At 42.2% G+C, this 19276-nt stretch overlaps 9 protein-coding genes across 9 annotated transcripts; 6 read left to right on the plus strand and 3 right to left on the minus strand.

The window, feature by feature from the left end:
* Positions 1-804: 804 nt before the first annotated feature.
* On the plus strand, positions 805-2445 carry SS1G_12112 (hypothetical protein; the record flags this gene model as incomplete). Its single annotated transcript, XM_001587033.1, has 1 exon — positions 805-2445. The coding sequence occupies one exon, from the start codon at positions 805-807 to the stop codon at positions 2443-2445; it is 1641 nt and encodes a 546-aa protein (XP_001587083.1).
* Positions 2446-2921: 476 nt separating this feature from the next.
* Positions 2922-3412, plus strand: SS1G_12113 (hypothetical protein; the record flags this gene model as incomplete). The annotated part of the gene is made up of 2 exons (XM_001587034.1): positions 2922-3205; positions 3373-3412. The coding sequence occupies 2 exons, from the start codon at positions 2922-2924 to the stop codon at positions 3410-3412; spliced, it is 324 nt and encodes a 107-aa protein (XP_001587084.1).
* Positions 3413-4643: 1231 nt separating this feature from the next.
* SS1G_12114 (predicted protein) lies at positions 4644-4805 on the plus strand (the record flags this gene model as incomplete). Its single annotated transcript, XM_001587035.1, has 1 exon — positions 4644-4805. The coding sequence occupies one exon, from the start codon at positions 4644-4646 to the stop codon at positions 4803-4805; it is 162 nt and encodes a 53-aa protein (XP_001587085.1).
* Positions 4806-5189: 384 nt separating this feature from the next.
* SS1G_12115 (hypothetical protein) lies at positions 5190-5393 on the minus strand (the record flags this gene model as incomplete). The annotated part of the gene is made up of 1 exon (XM_001587036.1): positions 5190-5393. The coding sequence occupies one exon, from the start codon at positions 5391-5393 to the stop codon at positions 5190-5192; it is 204 nt and encodes a 67-aa protein (XP_001587086.1).
* A 1712-nt stretch (positions 5394-7105) lies between these two features.
* Positions 7106-10489, plus strand: SS1G_12116 (hypothetical protein; the record flags this gene model as incomplete). Its single annotated transcript, XM_001587037.1, has 7 exons — positions 7106-7213; positions 7387-7412; positions 7458-7647; positions 7717-8224; positions 8278-9274; positions 9618-9788; positions 9844-10489. 7 exons carry the CDS (start codon positions 7106-7108, stop codon positions 10487-10489), a joined length of 2646 nt encoding a protein of 881 aa, XP_001587087.1.
* Positions 10490-11378: 889 nt separating this feature from the next.
* On the minus strand, positions 11379-11948 carry SS1G_12117 (predicted protein; the record flags this gene model as incomplete). Its single annotated transcript, XM_001587038.1, has 3 exons — positions 11379-11459; positions 11571-11666; positions 11856-11948. 3 exons carry the CDS (start codon positions 11946-11948, stop codon positions 11379-11381), a joined length of 270 nt encoding a protein of 89 aa, XP_001587088.1.
* Positions 11949-13676: 1728 nt separating this feature from the next.
* On the plus strand, positions 13677-15317 carry SS1G_12118 (hypothetical protein; the record flags this gene model as incomplete). The annotated part of the gene is made up of 2 exons (XM_001587039.1): positions 13677-14723; positions 14877-15317. 2 exons carry the CDS (start codon positions 13677-13679, stop codon positions 15315-15317), a joined length of 1488 nt encoding a protein of 495 aa, XP_001587089.1.
* Positions 15318-16430: 1113 nt separating this feature from the next.
* SS1G_12119 (predicted protein) lies at positions 16431-17704 on the minus strand (the record flags this gene model as incomplete). Its single annotated transcript, XM_001587040.1, has 3 exons — positions 16431-17119; positions 17186-17237; positions 17303-17704. The coding sequence occupies 3 exons, from the start codon at positions 17702-17704 to the stop codon at positions 16431-16433; spliced, it is 1143 nt and encodes a 380-aa protein (XP_001587090.1).
* A 431-nt stretch (positions 17705-18135) lies between these two features.
* On the plus strand, positions 18136-19159 carry SS1G_12120 (predicted protein; the record flags this gene model as incomplete). Its single annotated transcript, XM_001587041.1, has 4 exons — positions 18136-18325; positions 18416-18627; positions 18933-18972; positions 19038-19159. The coding sequence occupies 4 exons, from the start codon at positions 18136-18138 to the stop codon at positions 19157-19159; spliced, it is 564 nt and encodes a 187-aa protein (XP_001587091.1).
* Between the last annotated feature and the right edge of the window lie 117 nt (positions 19160-19276).

Below are 19276 nucleotides of genomic sequence, written 5' to 3' on the forward strand. Positions count from 1 at the left end.
TTGGGCTTTGTTTTTGAGGTTTTTGGAAGTGTTTGGAGGGTATTCATTCGTTTGATAAAGCTGTTTTGTGTGGAAGGGAGGTTCTGATGTTATCTATTTATATTAGAGGGGAGAGGGATGTTGTATTTCGTTTTAGGAATGTGCATTGGTAAGGAAAGATAAAGGAAAGAGCTACCCCGCTGTAAATCTTGTTGATACACGGAATAGCACGGTCCGACCGCAGTGGGGGGTTTAAAATATGTGATTAGTTTGTGTCATGTTACTAATCATAAAATCGAACATTGGTAAGTCGTCGGTGATAAGAAGTTTTTCTGGTAGGTGAAGTGATAGGAGATGGCTAAATTGAAAAAAAGCTTCAAGATTCCCCTGAAATTAAGCGGTAGCATTCAATTGATTGAGCCTGTACGTAAGTTTGCATGAATCGTGGGGTGGAGGTGACAATGATCTTTATCTTGAAGTTAAAATAAGACTTTCAACGTGGCCATCGATTTGTCAGTTACGGGACTTAATGCAATGTTTTCGTTCCGAAATGAACTCGAAATAGAGTAGCCCGTTAATTCGTTACGGGACATAGGGCAATATTTTCATTCCGAGATGAACTACGTTGAATTCGGAATGGGCTGGCCCATTGATCAATGCCTTAGCTCATTCGCCAATAGGCTTAATTTTAGAATGAGCTAGTTTATTATCTAATATACTCTGTTTAACGTGGTTTATCAGGACCCTGTACATATCAGGACCCTGTACACTTTTACCTCAATTATCATCCTTCAACTTCAACACGCGATTTATCAATATTTAATTATGCAAACTACTTCAAAAGAAGCTCGAATCAATTTAGCTATTGAGGCTATTCGTACATCTCAAAATTTGAGTATTCGGAAAGCTGCAAAACTCTATAATATACCTCATACTACCCTTACCTCTAGAATGAATGGAATTCTGCCTCTTACTGAACGTCGATCAGCAAATCATAAAATGACAGAATTGGAGGAGAAATCGCTTCTTCAATATATATTGGATATAGATGAAAGAGGGTTTAGTCCTCGAATAAGTGATGTGGAAGATATAGCGAATTATATACTCGAAACGCGGGGTGCGAAGAAGATTGGAAAGCTCTGGGCTCATCGTTTTGTGAAACGATATACAGAATTAAAGACGCGTTTTAATCGCGTTTATGACTTTCAAAGAGCTTTCTGCGAAGATTCAGAGCTTATTGAAAGATGGTTTCGATTGGTATCAAATATGCGGGCCAAATATAGTATTCTGGACTGCGATTTCTACAACTTTGATGAGACAGGCTTTATAATGGGACAAATATCACTACATATAGTAGTTACTAAAGCTGATCGATGTGGAAAAAGCAAAGCTATACAATTAGGCAATCGAGAATGGGCTACAACGATTATTTGTGTTGATGGAGAAGGTCACAATATACCTCCGTTTTTGATAGTAAAAGGCGAATACCATCTTTCAAATCGGTATACCGAAGGTGATTTACCATACGATTGGCTTATTAAACCTACTATCAATGGATGGACAGATAACGAGACAGGTCTTGAATGGATTAAGCACTTCAACAAACATACTGAAAGTAGGAAAGTGGGTAGATATCGAATGTTAGTGCTTGATGGGCATGAAAGTTATAAATCGCCAGCATTTCAGGAATACTGCAAGGAACACGATATTATATTACTTATTTTACCACCTTATTCTTCGCATTTAACTCAATCACTCGATATCGGTTGTTTTGGTCCTTTAAAGTATTCATATAGTCGACAAATCGAGAACTTTATCAAGGCGCATATCACTCATATTACCAAAACCGAGTTCTTTCAATCCTTCAAAGCTGCATATATCGAAGCAATATCTATATCAAATGGTAAAGCTGAGTTCCGCGGAGCTGGGCTAATCCCATTTAATCCGGAAATTGTACTTTCAAAGCTAGATATTCGAATAAGAACTCCATCAAATAGATCAATATCAGCCGATCCTGATATATGGCAATCTCAAACACCTCACAATCCAACTGAAGCTCTTTCTCAATCCACTTTAGTGAAAAGTCGTATTGCTCAATATCAAGGGAGCTCACCTACTCCAATATTTAAAACAGTTGCAGCTTTAGCTAAAGGTACAGAGCTCTTAGCTCATGCGAATACGCTTTTAGCTGCTGAGGTTCATAGTCTTCGCAAAGCAAATGAAGCACTTAGTAAACGTTGGAGAGCTAGAAAAGCTTTAATACGAAAAGGAGGAGTACTTTCAGTAGAAGATGGGCATGATATATTAGAACAAGAGAATGTAGAAGATCAGATACGATGTGATGAATTTACAAATGGTGATTCTTCAGCAAGGAGGCAAGCTACTATACGACGATGTAGCAAATGTGGTAGTGCTTCACATAATGCACGAACTTGTCAATTAGATCCAGCATTAGTTGATCTTTGAATTGTATATAATTTAATTCTAATTTATAGTATTGTTGTAATTTTATTTCAATGGAATGTGGGCAATTGAGGTAAAAGTGTACAGGGTCCTGATATGTACAGGGTCCTGATAAACCACGTTAGATAAAACTAAGATTGTGTACAAATGAACTCTATTTACTTAAGAAGATTTTCATATTCTATTATAATTCAATAAATACATCACGATTATGAATCTTTTGCGAGACTGTTGCTACAAAAGATAGTCATCTTCCAGCACCACCAAACATCCCATCACAAAAACAACATCCATAACAAAGCGAAGGTGACAAGTGAAGTACCATCCCATTCCATCATCAAACATTCAATCAGTTTGCTCATCTCCTGAGTTTCCCTGAAGAATGCACAATCATCAAGCGCAATGGCAGGCAAAATCGCGATGCTTCCAAAAAAAAAAAAAAGGTCACCTGCAGATTTCCCCTCATCTTGTTCTTTCAAATGCTACTCATAAGAACACATCGATTCCTCAAGGTAGTCACTACAGATGTGTACACCTACATCGGCACGATAGTCGAAGTACTAAATGAGGGTCTTCCACGCACTGTCTGGATCATCATAGGTGATCGGTCAAATCGAAGTCTCAATAAGCGTTTAAGTCTCACATACACTCTTATTACTTTCCAAATCCTGCTCGGTATCCCACTTATGATAATATTTCTTTCAAGCGCCAAATATCTCGCCGCGGCTTTCGTCCCCGAGGTTGTGAGACAGCCTAGTTTGACGTATGTTAGGATATCATTAGTACAAGCACTGTCCAGCGTGATGAGCACCGCGGTTGCAAATTCGACGAGAGCGTTGGATCATCCGGATGTACCGTTATTGATCAGTGCAGTGCAATTTGCGGTGACTATTCTGTTCGATCTACTTATTGTTTCCAAATTTCCTGTAGGGAGTTCCAAACCCATAGTAAATATGCAGGCGATGATTAGAGTGGCGTGCGATCTTGTTTCTGCAGTTTGTGGCTTTGGTATAATTAATCTGGCTCGCTTGAAAATGCAACGATCCGTATCCCTACCCTCATCGCCATCTTCATCTCCACCTCCGTCTCCACGGGAATTAGAGACCGATTTATGATGGGTTTGGGGATTCTATAGAAGTTGAAATAGTCAGGCTTAGCAGCTCCATGAATTCCGAGAGATAAAAGATGCTTCACGGCACAATATTTGATTAATAAGATGAGTAGTTGGAGACCATGTCCTGATGACGAAGACCTCGAGCTCGAGTGGAAAATCTTTATATGAGATTAGGTGCCTTTACCCGATGGTAAATTCGGCAGGTTGGCACCGGGCAGCTATGGAATTAAATACCCACATACTGATATTATCATTTTTGTAATGAAGTGTTTTACACGCGGGGATGCCCAGTATTCCGTGCTAGTAGATTCGCATGGAATATTTCCAATGTTTGAAGGCACTATGGTTTGAAAAGCATTCAGTATCTCAAAGATTCCCCATTTTTGAGAATTTTTGGAGTCAGTGCAGTCTCAACATTTCGATTAGACTCGAAAATCAAAACACTTTTCATCGTCAAACTACAGCCCTCCTATTGGATAGCTCGTCCCGTCTCCTAAATGCATTATTGATGTAAAATGATTGTTGATTTATAGGAGTTTCCTTCCGACATTCAACTTATTTCTATCGTCCACTTAGGGATGCGATGATTCAACACCTGTACGTGGTGCATCCTACGAACCTGTAATTTTTCTTACAGAGCCAAGATTGAATCAGGCTGAAGCTGGGCAAAGGTCGTGCTTTAAAAAGGAGCGGTACTGGGAGTGAAGGTATCGTGAATTTGGCCCGGAATAGAGGACTATCAGTCGAACGGAGATGAAAACTACCCGACAATCAACGAAACAACAATGGATTTCGAAGCGGAATCATCTTTACGAATCTGCAGTGGGATGCAGAGCCTGAGAATTGCTTTAAGGAGCATTTCAAAGTGGACTGCCTTTACGAATCTGTATGGGAGCAGAGCCTGAGAAGGAAAGCGTTGTGCCGGTGATTGACAGGGCACCTCTGGGGCGCTAGCGTGCAGAATTTTCATAACCCAATAATGCGTATAATCTGCGGGTATACCGGATTGGAAGTTTACAAGTGGTTAAGGGGAGTAATCGAGAATGTATAAAGGTTGTGGTAGAGTCTTATTGAGGTCAACGGAGGTATGGGTGGATTAGGGATGAAGGGACGCTTTTGGCACTTTGCTCTACGAATGTACAAGAGCGGTGTTATGGCGGCAGAGGAACTCTCGAACGAGGGGGATGCTTTTAGCAAGATTCACTCTTCTGCGAAGCATTCGGCAGACATCACGGCAGCGGATGATTGATTGATTGATTAAATTAACGTCTACACTGAGTCTATGACTATCTAAGACGGCTAGGAGCTTTGTAGACTTCTAACAATAGTAAATGGAGGGTGGCTGGCCTTATTCGACCGTAGCTAATACAGGTTGGGGAGATTGAAAGCCTCAATCTTCTAATGTTTGAATGGGGGAAGTGAAAACTAATACTAGGGAACCAAGCCCGCCTTACAGATACTCTCGTATTCAAGTAAGAGGAATAACAAATGAAATGTAATGAAATTTGACATTAGGGTGATTGCCCAAATTGACCAAATTGACCAAATTGACCAAATTGACCAAATTGACCAAAATGACCAAATTGACCAAATTGACCAAATTGACCAAATTGGCCATAATTGATCAATTCAATCACAATCTTCCGGTCCACCCCCCTTCTTCTCCGCCTTCTTCCTCTTCTTCTTCATGCATTCTATTGAGATGCCATGATCTGGTGGCTATTCTCGTCGCCTCGATAAATTCGAGGGTCTTGATGATTCCTGCTTTAGTATGAAGCAGATATTTCATGGTAGGTCGGACTGTGGGGTTATCCTTATTGAGGGTTTTCCTTGCCATTTTATATAAAGGACAACTGAGCAGAAGATGATCAGGAGATTCCTTTCCCCCACATCTACAATTGTCATTAGAGGAGATACCGAATCGTTTCAAATAAGATTTGAAATATCCGTGTCCAATTTTGAGTTGGAACAGAGCACAGATTGTGCTTCTTTTGATGTTTCCTGGAACTCTGATTTTTGAGCTGATCTTCCAGGGGTAGTTTCTTGAATATGTTGACGATGGTTGATGAAAATTGTTAGTGTTAAGGATGGCTATCCAGTTCTCTGATTTCATTCTTTTTATATCCATTCCAATGGAGGCATAACTGGTTTCGTGAGATGAAGATGGTATTTTGGTCGCCTCTTTTGCAAGAGAATCAGCTAGTTCATTTCCTTGTACAGATGTATGTCCGGGGACCCAATTGAGAGAGATTTCGGCTCCTTTATTTTGAATAGCTTCCGCAGCTTTTATAGCTTTGATTTGGCATGATTGACCAGGTAAATCGGAGGGGGTTTTCAACCGGAATAATCCTGCTTGATTATCTGAGTATATCTTGAACTTGTTTCCTGGCTGGGCTATTGAATTTGCGTATTCGATCGCTTTAGTAACTCCTAGGAGTTCCCCATTATAGACAAGCTGATTCACACCTATATTGATAGTCTCTTGATGTGAAATTCGGCCATTTGGTAAGATAACCGCTATCCCGATCCCAATCCCTATTCCCTCTAAAGTGGATGAGGCATCGGTGTATATTGTAATGGTATTTTTGCACCTATATTTGAAAGCCAGATTGTGGATCATCGCAGCTTCTTCTTTTCCTAATTTGCTGATATTGACTTTATATGGAACTTCTATCTTCCAAGGAGGAAAGTAGAAGTGATGGATTCCTTCTAAAGTGAGAGGATCGAAGTCTTTCTGAATTGAATTTTTTATCTTTTCGAGTTGAGTAGGTTTTAATTGCTTTCTTTGAGGGGTTGCAACTACATCTTGATTCTCCTTTTCTGTAGCCAGCTTTGTAGCTACTAAATTGACAGGATGTGTTGACCTCCTGGGATCTTGGCAGCATATGCATATATATTGCATGATGCATATAAGGAGCAAACAAAACTCAACTTTTAATTCATTCTTTCCTTTTTGGTATACTGTTTGTTTGCTTTCAATATTTTGATTTCAAAGCACTTTAATTCCGAGGGCCGAATACCTAACCCTATTCCTTCATTTTTGAATATATACTCGCAGCTTAACTGCTTAGCTAATGAATCAATTCAATCTGATGCTCTTTCTGGTCTGAATAAACCCAATACCTTTCTAGTTTTCCCTCCTATTTTTCTTAATAAGCTAAGCAGAATTAGGGGAGAGTAACCTTTATATACTAAAACCCCTTCGAGTAGTATAAGGCTATAGTAGCTATAGGGTAGCTAAAGGGCAGCAAGAGGAATCACAAAATAATAATGCAAATAAAAGGTAAATAATAGTAGTAATAACTCTAAGGGAGTATAAATAGATTCGTGATAACAAATATATGTATACTTTAGTTAAGAGACTCAAGCTTGCTTGCATGCGCTGCTCGCTTGTCAAGTACGTTACCTACTTATTGTAAAGCTATTAACCTCAGGCTAAGTATAATCTCATTTGAGTCCTTTAAAAAGTTAATTTTAAAAGTTAAGATTTAACACCCTTGGTCTTGGACCTCCAGAAGGTCTGATGAGCTGCAATGTGACCCCGTCCGCATGTCACCCGCTGCTGCCATGGAGTCCGACAGTGCTGCAGCCGGCACTGCTGTCGTTGTCGAAGGCCCGCTCCAAATTAACCCGCTCCAGTATAGGAGCGCAGGAATTGTAAGTTACGTTACATGAGTGCCAGGCCGCAGCTCATACGAAACTTTCGAGATCCAGCGAGCAAAATGACGGCACAGGTGGTTACCTCCATCACGTTAGACTATTAGTTCAAGTCTTGCAGATACCGTGGCAGGAACCATGCAGAAAACTAATGGTGTAAAACCCATGTATAGACCATGTATAGAATTCAGCTGGGAAGGTACTTAAGTGAAGCATAAAGTCTGACACTTTCCCTCTCTACAAGAGTCCAACAATTTCGCTCGATTCAGCTTCTGTCTCATTTAAATCATACCTTATCTATGTCATTCCATATCTTGGACCTCTTAGAGGATGCGGCCTCGAATGCCCCTGATAAAGGATTGTACTTCTACAAAGCCGGATCGGTATCACCGCCTCAATTTTTGTCGTACCAAGGGTTATTGGCGAAGGCAAAGGTATGTCTGCCCTTTAAATTGCTGATAACAACGTACTTTAATACCTTTATGTCTTGACAATTAATACAGTTCAATGCCGATATTCTGAAAAAGAAAAACATTGCTGCGAATGGCTCAATCGTCCTTCTTCATCTGGACTCTCATGTGGATTATATTGAGTGGTTCTGGTCCGTCATTGCCGCCGGCGCCATTCCTGCCGTGTCTACACCTCTCGCATCGGACTTGGTTGCTCGAGAACGCCACCTGCTCCATCTAGAGAATATTCTTGAAAGTCCCAAGGTCCTTACAATCGAGAGGATCCGCGGAGAACTCAGCTCTGTTCCCACGCTCGATGTGACTTCTATCGAAGCACTTTCGCTTTATGGAAAATCGACTGACGAAGTGAAAGTCAACGGCAAGGCGAACACGAATGGTTACCATAGGCACCCGGACGCGCCAGCTCTATTAATGTTAACATCAGGGAGCACGGGAAATGCTAAAGCTGTAGAACTTAGGCATGAACAGATCCTAGCTTCCGTGAAGGGGAAGTCAGCTGCAACGAGTACCGCAGGTCAAGATGTTTTCCTCAATTGGATAGGTAGCCACACTTCCTTGAAATCAAAATTATATCTTGTACTGAGTGAATTATAGGGTTTGATCACGTTGCATGTTTGACGGAAATTCATATGCACGCCATGCTTTGCGGTGCAACTCAGATACACGTCCCCGCCGTTGAACTCTTGCGCGCTCCTCCTATGTTCTTTAAAGTCATAGAGAAGCACGCTGTGAGTCACACATTCGCTCCCAACTTCTTCCTTGCCACAGTCGTCAGGGCTATTAGGAGCCAGAACCCGCCTGAGCAGTACGACCTCTCATCTCTTCGCACTGTCGTAAGTGGTGGTGAGGCCAACGTCGTTTCCACTGGCTTGGATTTCACCCAGATCATAGTGTCCATGGGTGCGGCAGCTACATCGCTGCAGACGGCATTTGGTATGACAGAGACCTCTGCCGCTAGTCACTACCACCAGCACTTCCCGACCCTGGAAAAAAACGCGGATTTGAAATTCTGCTCTGTCGGTCGTACTATAAACTCCGTTCGGCAGCGTATCACCGATGATGAGGGAAACGTTATGTCCCCAGGGGAAGGCGGCAACCTAGAGCTTTCTGGGCCTGCAGTGTTCAAGGCTTATCACAATAACCCTGAGGCTACAGAATCGTCTTTCTCGCCCGATGGTTGGTTTAAGACGGGCGACAAAGGCTATATTGATGATTCTGGAAATCTGATTCTGAGTGGTCGAGCCAAGGACTCAATCATCATTAACGGGTTGAAATACTTCTCACACGAGCTCGAGTCGGCCCTTGAGGGAGCCAAAATCTCGGGCGTAACTCCATCTTTTACGGCCTCTTTCTCTACCTGGCCCAAGGGCGCTGATAGTGAGGAGCTGGTCATTATCTTCCTCCCCGAAGCGGGGATTGCAGATGACGACGCAGCTTTTGCTGCCACAATTGACGCCATTGGCAAGCAATCAGCCCTCTACTGCTCAAAGAATCCTATAGACATCATCCCACTGCCTCTCGAACTTCTTCCTAAATCCGCCCTCGGCAAGTTGTCCCGCCCTAAATCAAAGATTGCCTACGAAGCCGGCAGGTATGACGAGTATCGCTTCGCAGCTAAGGCGCGCGTATCGGCCTACAAAAAGCGTTCCCGGGTCGCACCAACAACGGCAACAGAGAAGGCACTCATTGAAGTGTTTGCAACGGAGTTTGGACTAGACAAAGATGAGGTGGGCGTAGAGAATAGCTTGACAGACATGGGTGTGGATAGTATTCAGTTGATTCGGTTCAAGGCACTGGTGCAGGATCACCTCAAGCTCGATCAAGAAATCCCCATGATTTCCCTCCTACAAAACCCAAGCATCAAGGGTTTGGCAGAAGTCCTGTTGCAATTGGAAAAGGGGGTTAAAGCATATGACCCAATTGTGCAGCTTCAGAATGGGACATCCCAACTCGCCCCCAATTTTCTTCTTCCATCCTGGTTTGGGAGAGATCTTGGTATTCTTGAACTTGAGCAAGTTCTTCTCCGATCGTCAGGTATATGCCATCAGAGCACCGGGATTCAACCCTGGTGAAGAAATGCATAAATCAATTGATGACATGACCGAGTAGGCTATTCAGATCCCCCTGTTTATAGTCATAGCTAACCGCAATCGTATATAGCACCTACCTCACTGCCATCCGCAAGAAGCAACCGGAAGGTCCTTATGTGCTCGTAGGATATTCATTCGGCGCCATGATCGCATTCGAGATTGCCAAGAAGATTGAGGCCAGCGGCGGCAAAGTCGGCTTTATCGGAACGTTGAATCTCCCACCCCACATCAAATTCCGAATGATCGAGCTTGACTGGACCGAGCTCTTACTCAACCTGGTCTATTTCCTTGGCTTCATCACTGAAGACGAAGCTCACGCCATGTCTCCCGAAATGCACACATTGCCGCAGGAAGAGGTGTTGTCGAGAATCATGAAGGTGGCGCCCAAGGACCGTCTGGTTGAACTCGACCTGAACGAGAAGAAGCTGCAGCATTGGGCAGCACTCTCCTCGAAGTTGCAAGGCCTGGCTCACGATTACGATCCGTCGGGGATGGTCGAACGTATGGATGTCTTCTACGCGGTACCTTTGATAGCCGTGGGCCGCGATAAAGGCAAATGGCTTGAAGACCATCTCCTCGCGTGGAACGATTTCGTACGGAGCGATGTCGAGTTCCATGATGTCCCGGGGTCCCACTACACCATGATGAACCAGGAGAATGTTTTTGAGCTGCAGAAATCAATGAAAGCCGCTATGGCTAAGCGGAACGTGCTGTGAAATACTTCTTGTGTTTATATTACGATCACGCGGTGATCACGTTTTCCTTACCTGGCAGAACACATTACATGTGACTCTGAAGGTTGTACGCGCATGAGGAGGGCCGGCTGTATGGCCTGGCACCCTCCTGGGATTTCATAGTTTATGGTCACGTGATGGATCCTTTTGGATCTAGGATCCTTTCAGGATCTGAGAGCAGGAAGATTCTATATAACTCTGGGTCGTCACCCATTAGATAGGAGCTTCGTGTTCAGCTTGTTTCATACTTTTATAGTATACCTTTACCAATCACATCTGTATTTCATACGTTGACTTACTCTTGAGATTACCGTGATCACTGCATTACTTTTGATAAGCATCCGAAACCCAGAAAACTGTGCCAGTAGCCTCTTATGTGAAGAGATATCGGACGGATCTTAACAGTTTATTATAGGCTTAACTTATTTAACCAATCCTATTTATTATTGTTGCAAAATTTCTACTAGACGGAAATTGACTAAACTGTTTGTTTTCATACTTACATAAACTGACGCGTCTTTCAAAGTTCATCCACCACCAAATCCTTTAATTCTACTTACCCTTACCCAGTGTGCTGCATATCTCATCCTCTCACTCATCCCAGCCTGTAGCATGCAGATCACAACCGGCGGATAGTCCGATGGCAGAAATAACTGTAGTTCCAAGCAAACTAAATTCCAGCTGAAGGATCAAGTATATTACGTCCTTCATCTATTTCCAGATCCTACCACATCTCTTGTAATCACCAATATGCGGTTTAGGTGCTTGTAGTGTCTGGTTGTCCGTTTTGAAGCCCATAGTAGACTGCAGGATCTTTGATAGTGATAGGCCTGTCTCATCATAACTCAGCCCAAATCAAGGTATAGGCCGCCTATCGCTCATCTCGGAATGCGGAAAGCTTGTCCGATTTGTTCTGCTTTACGATGAAGCGATTCGTAACAGGGCTGAGCAACTAAGCAGGTATATCACTATTGTGAGGCATTTTTGCGATTGGGCAATACATTGCGAGGGGCAAGCAAAGACCGAAACAAGCCCCTTATCACCAGCGCTATCGAGAACATACTCGAGGGGGTTGGGGACGTGCAACAGCAAGGAGGACCGAGGCGAATTCATTGTAGTCCTCAGCGTGTACTTTGGCTCGTGCGATCAAAATTGTTTGCTGCCATTCCGAGAAATCAATTATTGTCGAATTCGCAGTAGCAGTTTGACTTTGGTCGCTAGAAAGGCCGTCCTCCGCAAGCTTCCATGCACTCCCATAATACAAACACCTTGGTCCTGACACAGCCCTTCCCGCGCAAGATATATCCCTAACGCCATTTATCGATCATCGGCTACAAAGCATACATACTCCCAATGGCCCCTTGTCGTCTCCCCAGTATGCCAAAAGAACCTTCCCTTCGTAGAAATGAAACCGTGTAGCTCCAGATAATCGTATATCCATGCTGGCGCCAACAAACTATCTTACCAAAACTTGGATATTGAGCTGATCATCCTTCTAGGCTCAATGTAAGGTCCATCCTTGTAATATAAGCATGGCCCCGAATAGAGCTTGTTCCGAGGCCATACGACCTTCCCCTTGTAGATAGCCATGATAAGGATCGGCTGTTCTCCTCACAAATTAGCCCAGGTCCAAGGCAGACTGTGAACGAAAATAGATCCCACAGAAGAGTTCCATAGTTAGGGTCATCGAGGTGGTTTTGGTGATTGCGACTATATTCCTCGTATCTCGTCCAGTAAACAATACGGGTGAGTTGGTTGCTCGTCATCATAACAGCCAAAGGTATCGAGGTCAAAGTACGAAATCAAGATTTGTGGTTTGAGAGAGGCAATGCTGTCGAAATTTTCAGCTGCGGCGAGACCGATGTAAGGGGAGATTGGAGGTAGGTCGGTTTAGGAAGACGCGTCAGCTTACGACCATCTCCTGTGTAGCTGAACCCGAACAACCTTCCCTTGGTAGAAATGAGACTCTGCAACGGAGTTTATGCTGTGCCTATTCTAGCGTCGTGGAAGTCTTGCTGTGAGTAGCACCCTGTGCCAATTGGTCCTCGGAACGACCTCAATCACAAGATCCAGCCTTCCAATGTGCAAGGACTACGGATCGAGCTCCTTCCGAGGTCGTATGATCTATCTTCCATGTTAGCCTACCTACTTATGATCTATTCTACCAACGCCGGCGTTTCGTATTCGGTCTGTAGGATGCTTAGGAGAGCCTATGACGTTCCTATTTTCATGTATATCGTTACCTGGTGTAGCCACATTTGACAGAAATCGGTCCTTCTCCTTACAGATCAGCCTAGATACAGGTATACAGCGCATATAGTCGTCACACCGACCTAACGGGCTCACCGAAATCCTTACACCAATATATAATGTAACATTGCAATCAGGTGGAAGCTGGCTACTTCATCGTGAGGCATTTTTTCTATTGGCCAGATCATATCGTATAGAGATGATGCCAAGGGTAAGTCTCCCTATCGTGGTCACCGAGAAGATATTACTGTGATGATCGAGATAATGTAGCAGTAAGGCGAGGGAGGCGAGGGAGGCGAGGGCAGTGATTTGGGCTCAGGCTCGTATCTCGGGCACTGTGATGCCATCTAGAGGAGTGATCGCCATTGCAATAGTCATAAGCATCGATTCCAGGGTAGCAGATCGAGGAAGATCGAGGGGTTTGACTTCAAACCGGCTGTACTTCAGCTGTGATGAGGCATACTGAGTGGATCTCAGTAAAGGGGTCGATGGTGTATGACGAGATCAGGCGACCGAGAGAGGGATGGTAGGAGAGAGTTGAGGAAGAAGATGGTTGAGGAGAGAAGAGTACGACCTTTTATAGATGTTGAAAGCGGCGGCTGGCACGTGCGCGCACCTTGCTTAATGCGGCGGCCGCTAAACTCGAGGGGGCAAACCGTCGCACTGAGATAATAAAACTTGATAATAAAAAAATTATATATTTGAAAAGCTAATAATAAGTATTATCTGGTTATTGATTTGGGAAATTTTTTAAATATTATAATGAATTATTAAAATTAAAATAGAAAGTTCATATTTCGCTTATTTTGCCTTTTCGTCTAACGTGGTTTATCAGTATGTGCACCATATCAGCATGTGCACCACTTTTACCTCAATTATTATCTTTCCACTTCAATACGCGATTTATCAACAATCTATAATGCAATCGAATAATAAAGAAGCTCAAATGCTCTTAGCTATCGAAGGTATTCGAAAAGATAAAAAATTAAGCATTCGGAAGGCTGCAAAGCTATATAATATATCGCATACAACACTTATCCGCAGAATGAATGGTTTAACCCCTCATACGGAATTTCGACCAAAAAGCCATAATTTGACTGATTTGGAAGAGGAAGTACTTATTCAATATATACTCGACATAGATGAGAGAGGATTTAGTCCTCGAATAAGTGATGTGGAAGATATGGCGAATTATATACTCGAAACGCGGGGTGTGAAGAAGGTTGGAAAGCTCTGGGCTCATCGCTTTATGAAACGATATACAGAATTAAAGACGCGTTTTAATTGCGTTTATGATTTTCAAAGAGCTTTCTGCGAAGATTCAGAGCTTATTGAAAGATGGTTTCGATTGGTATCGAATATGCAGGCCAAATATGGTATTCTGGACTGCGATTTCTACAACTTCGATGAGATAGGTTTTATGATGGGACAAATATCATCACATATAGTAGTTACTAAAGCTGATCGATATGGAAGAAGCAAAGCTATACAATCAGGCAATCGGGAATGGGCTACAGCGATTATTTGTGTTGATGGAGAAGGTCACAATATACCTTCGTTTTTGATAGTAAAAGGCGAATACCATCTCTCAAATTGGTATACCGAAGGCGATTTACTATACGATTGGCTTATTAAACCTACTACTAATGGATGGACAGATAATGAGACAGGTCTTGAATGGATTAAGCACTTCAACAAATATACTGAAAGTAGGAAAGTGGGTAGATATCGAATGTTAGTGCTTGATGAGTATGAAAGTTATAAATCATCAGTATTTCAGGAATATTATAAGGAACACAATATTATATTATTTAGTTTACTATTTCACTCTTCACATTTAACTCAATCATTTGATATCGATTGTTTTGATCTTTTAAAATGTTCATATAATCGACAAATCGAGAACTTTATTAAGGCGTATATCACTTATATTACCAAAACCGAGTTCTTTCAAGCCTTCAAAGCTGTATATATCGAAGCAATATCTATATCAAATGGTAAAGCTGGGTTCCGCAGAGCTGGGCTAATCCTATTTAATCCGGAAATTGTATTTTCAAAGCTAGATATTCGAATAAGAACTCTATCAAATAGATCAATATCAGCCGATCCTGATATATAGCAATCTCAAACATCTTATAATCCAATTAAAGCTCTTTTTCAATCTACTTTAATGAAAAGTCGTATTGCTCGGCATCAAGGAAGCTCATCTACTCCAATATTTGAAACAGTTGCAGCTTTAGCTAAGGGTACAGAGCTTCTAGCTTATACAAATACACTTTTAATTGTTGAGATTCATAATCTCCATAAAGCAAATGAAGCACTTAGTAAACATCGAAGAATTAAAAAAGCTTTAATACGAAAAGGAGGAGCACTTTCAGTAGGGAATGAGTATAATATATTAGAACAAAAGAATGTAGATAATCAGATACAATGCGACGAATATACAAATGATGATTCTTCAACAAGAAGGCAAGCTACTATACAACGATGTAGCAAATGCAGTAGTACTTCACATAATGCACGAACTTGTCAATTAGATCCAGCATTAATTGATCCTTAGATTGTATATAATTTAATTCTATTTTATAATGTTGTTGTAATTTTATTTTAATTGAAAGATAATAATTGAGGTAAAAGTGGTGCACATGCTGATATGGTGCACATGCTGATAAACCACGTTATTCACTTTGTCGATTTTCGATTTTCGCTTTTCGCTTTTTCACTTAACGGACAACACTCTCTTAAATCATGCCGTAGACCGAGGCGGCATCAGGAAAAAATTTCTTTAGCGAGTGCGGTGTGCAAGAACACGGATTTTAACTAACCATATTCAGTTCTAGCTTTTCTCGGCTTTTTTCAACCCGAAATATTCGGAAACGTTTAACGGGATGCCGGATCAGAATATTTTAAATCGCTTGGCTCCCCCGGATATACGTAGTAAGCAAAATCCAGATAATTCTCCACTTCAAGGCTGAATTCGGATTGATTTGTTGAATTAATCCGGAATTTACTAAGCATATCATATAGCCAATGAGAGAAGGATTCAAAATACCACAGGTATTTATTGTGATCACTCTATTGGTTCAAAGAACTATTCTCCAAAATTCTAGCAAAACACTTGAGGACAAAGACGAACGGATAAATTTGCATACCACTCCAAAATTAAAAACGACGAAATCCTCCCTCTTGTATACATGATTACCAATTATGGGAATCCATTGTTAAACCTTACAATTCCCTAATCCTTTTCTATAAACAAATTCTTCTACAATACCGATGTTTGACCTAGTCCAATTTTGACTGCTTTGTTTGAGAACTCCTCCAAGTCGTGATACCACCAATCGTTGATAACTTTCGCTTGTTTCCAGTAACATCACTGTTCGTCCCTGAAGTGAAAGGGTTCTTGGGCCCGTTGCCTAGCATTGATGGAATACTTACCCGATCCGACGACTTGGTCTCCGCAATCTTTGGAAGGATATCGTTATCACTGGTCATTGCCAAAATGAGATTATCAAGGTTAGTGTTGGTACGAGAAGGATACGGAAGACGTAGCACCCACGGATTACGTAGGTCCTGTATGTCTAATTGTATTCTGTCTAAAGAGCTAGCTACATATTGAAAGTAGTAAGTCTTATATAGACTTACTAAAAGAGCTAGTCTCTTTCGCGTTCGCTTAGTTCTTTATTACAGTAGTAATTGAATTGAAGTCATTCACTTCGTTCACACAGTTAGTTCTAGACTGGGAGCTTGGTGTATGGCTTTTTCGACGGAAATCCTTGGCAATTTCAATGCAATCCGATGGTTTGCTCGCAGGAGACTTCAAAGTATTACCATCGTAGATGGAAGGTGAGCCGGAACGGTCCACAGCGACTCTGAGCCCGGCCCTGGCTGGACCATGTTTCCCGACGCTATTGTCCGTGGTCGCTCTGGATTGAGGTGCTACTGCATCCGTCTTCGGATTATTGGTTTTAGTGGCCTGTGTGTTGCCCACAGAATTGTCATTGACAAGATTGATTCTCTGAGCGTGGAGCGTATGGACGTTTCCAGCACCGGGGTTAGTTGCCCCCGTCACATCTTGCGTATTCCCATCCAACCATAAAGGACTGATTTGGCCTTGTTGAGGTGTGCTTCTATGCGGAAAATCATCCACATTCACTCCGAAATGAATCAATGTCGGTTGGTGTATTTCGTGTATAGTAGGTCCTGATCCACCCTCACACACGCATTTTCCATCATCTACTTCAAGAGGTATTCTCAACCTAAAGTTGATGATCTCTTGACTTTTTCTACCAGTACAAGTGCAACATCTGCCCTTGACATCTATGGGAATCGTCAACATGATCTGGCCTCTTTCTGGGTGTCCTGTATATGACAACTGCCAAAACTGTCAATTTGAGAACGATGACATTTTCAATATTGTAAACTTACCTGAGGCTCCACCATCCGCATTGGAGAGCGATGCAAGGCTCGTTCTAAAGTACTAATTTTTTGCTGTGTTTCTCGTTAGTTGGAGAATGATATCATTTCTCAGCACCGGAATCTTACATGAGCATGCATCAATTCCATCCGACTGATATGTAAAGCCTCTTCTGCAATGTTAGCTCTCTTGAGATGACTCTTACTAGACTCATAGAGATCCGCTGCATAGATATTGAGGCTTGAAGAGTGGCCTTCTGCAGTCATAAGGACTGCCTGCATATGCTGAAGCTTTGCGCGAGTATCGTTATGCTCGTGAATTTCTTTTTGCAGGCAGGAATTCAAGACCTTCTTGTGGTGATTCGACATGTCGTGATCCCTATCCCGGAGCTTACTTCCAGCTGCAGTGGGACCACCAGGCCCGGCACTGGCAATCAAATTTTCGTAAGCCTCTGCCATGTCATCGAGGTGGCGAGGCACCGCTGCGACAACATCTGTGCTAGCATGGCTCATATTTTTGGGCATGGACATTGTGCAAGTAAAAGAACTTGTTGAATTTGGATGAATAATGTAAAGGAGGAAAAGGAAAATGGGGTTCAAGACAGAGGACCAAAATTGTGTATGCATATGAGTTCTGTACCTCAATCAATACAATATGAGGAGGCATATATAGATATCAACTGTTCAGTAACAGATAATCTTTTGCGCACAGCTCGAAAACATCCGTAAGCAGTATAGTCTATCACATTCAACAATTCCATGATCACAGAATCAATCACAAAGAGTGCGCGGCTATACCACAGCATTATTTGGTTAGAAGTTTTGGATTTAGAATTTTAGATAGGAAGCACACCAATAAGACTTCAAGACAAGAATGCCCCAACTCGGAATATCATCCCGGCATCTAGTGATCCATCGTACATGCAGGAGCCCGTGGGGCTGTTTGTTCCATTACTATAGTAATGCTTGGAATCGTGGAAGTTACCGAGGAAGACGAAAATGTATTGATATTGGAAGAATCAACTTTGTTGGTGGTAAATGAGCTAGATCCACTTCTCGTTGAAGATGAAGAAGAGGATTTATCATCGGAAGAATCAGCACCTTCAGTGGCCGTTGAACTAGATTCACTTTTTGTTGAAAATGAAGAAGAAGGTTCATTATTGGAAAAATAAGCACCATCAGTAATAGTTGAACTAGACTTCAGTGTTATGGAGGATGTCGACGAAGAACTAATATCAGAAGCACTAATGGTGGCATGGGGCCATGTTGTAATCCCTGCTGCGGAAGTATGGCCTGATCCCTGTGAGTTAATTCTCGAGTTTTGTGAGGACAGCAGGGTAGATGAAGAGGTTGACGAAGTCGTATCCATTTCTGTTGCGAACTCGGTCGTTATTATCGAGCTGACCATGGTCGTTGATTGTTGGGTGATAGTCAAGAGCGACGTATATGTTGCTGTTGGCATAAGACAAGTTACAGTACCGCTTTGTTGGATATTGAGCAAATCAAAGTTGCCGCTGCCTCCTTCGAGTGATGCTCTGATACATCCGGTCGCTTGTTGCCCTACACATTGCCTAGAAAAAGGTGATCAGCAAACAGACAATTGACCAGGGCCAATAAGTCCAAACCACAAAAGCGTAGCAGGTCCGATAGGTACCTCGAGCGGTATCGATATCTCAGCTTTTTGAAAGGCAGAGCATGCTATTGGTTCGAATGCGAAAGTGACAGGCAGGAAATCATCGTCCGAAAATAACAAAATTAGTTCGCATGGACCGCTAAGGGTATTCTCGATCCTGGAAGTTGTCAGCTTTATTGACAATCGTGTAAACAAGGAACACTACCCACCCTGTGACTAACTTATCACCAGCCTTAATAGAGATGAGTGGAGATAGCATACAAGCAGAAGGTGCCCCAAGGGTACATGCAAGGCCTGCCAGAAAAACGAAGCCTGTTGTTGTTTTCATATTGAAGTTTGTGTTGATCGTTTGAAGATGTGTTAATCGTTTGAAGATATATCTATCTCGTGAAGTTCTGATATTTTTAATTAATTGCTTTTACAAATATTATCCTGCAATCAGTTATATATGGCAAAAGATCCAACCAAAG

Source organism: Sclerotinia sclerotiorum, genomic scaffold, assembly GCF_000146945.2.
Source record: "Sclerotinia sclerotiorum 1980 UF-70 scaffold_19 genomic scaffold, whole genome shotgun sequence".
Classification (NCBI taxonomy): domain Eukaryota; kingdom Fungi; phylum Ascomycota; class Leotiomycetes; order Helotiales; family Sclerotiniaceae; genus Sclerotinia; species Sclerotinia sclerotiorum.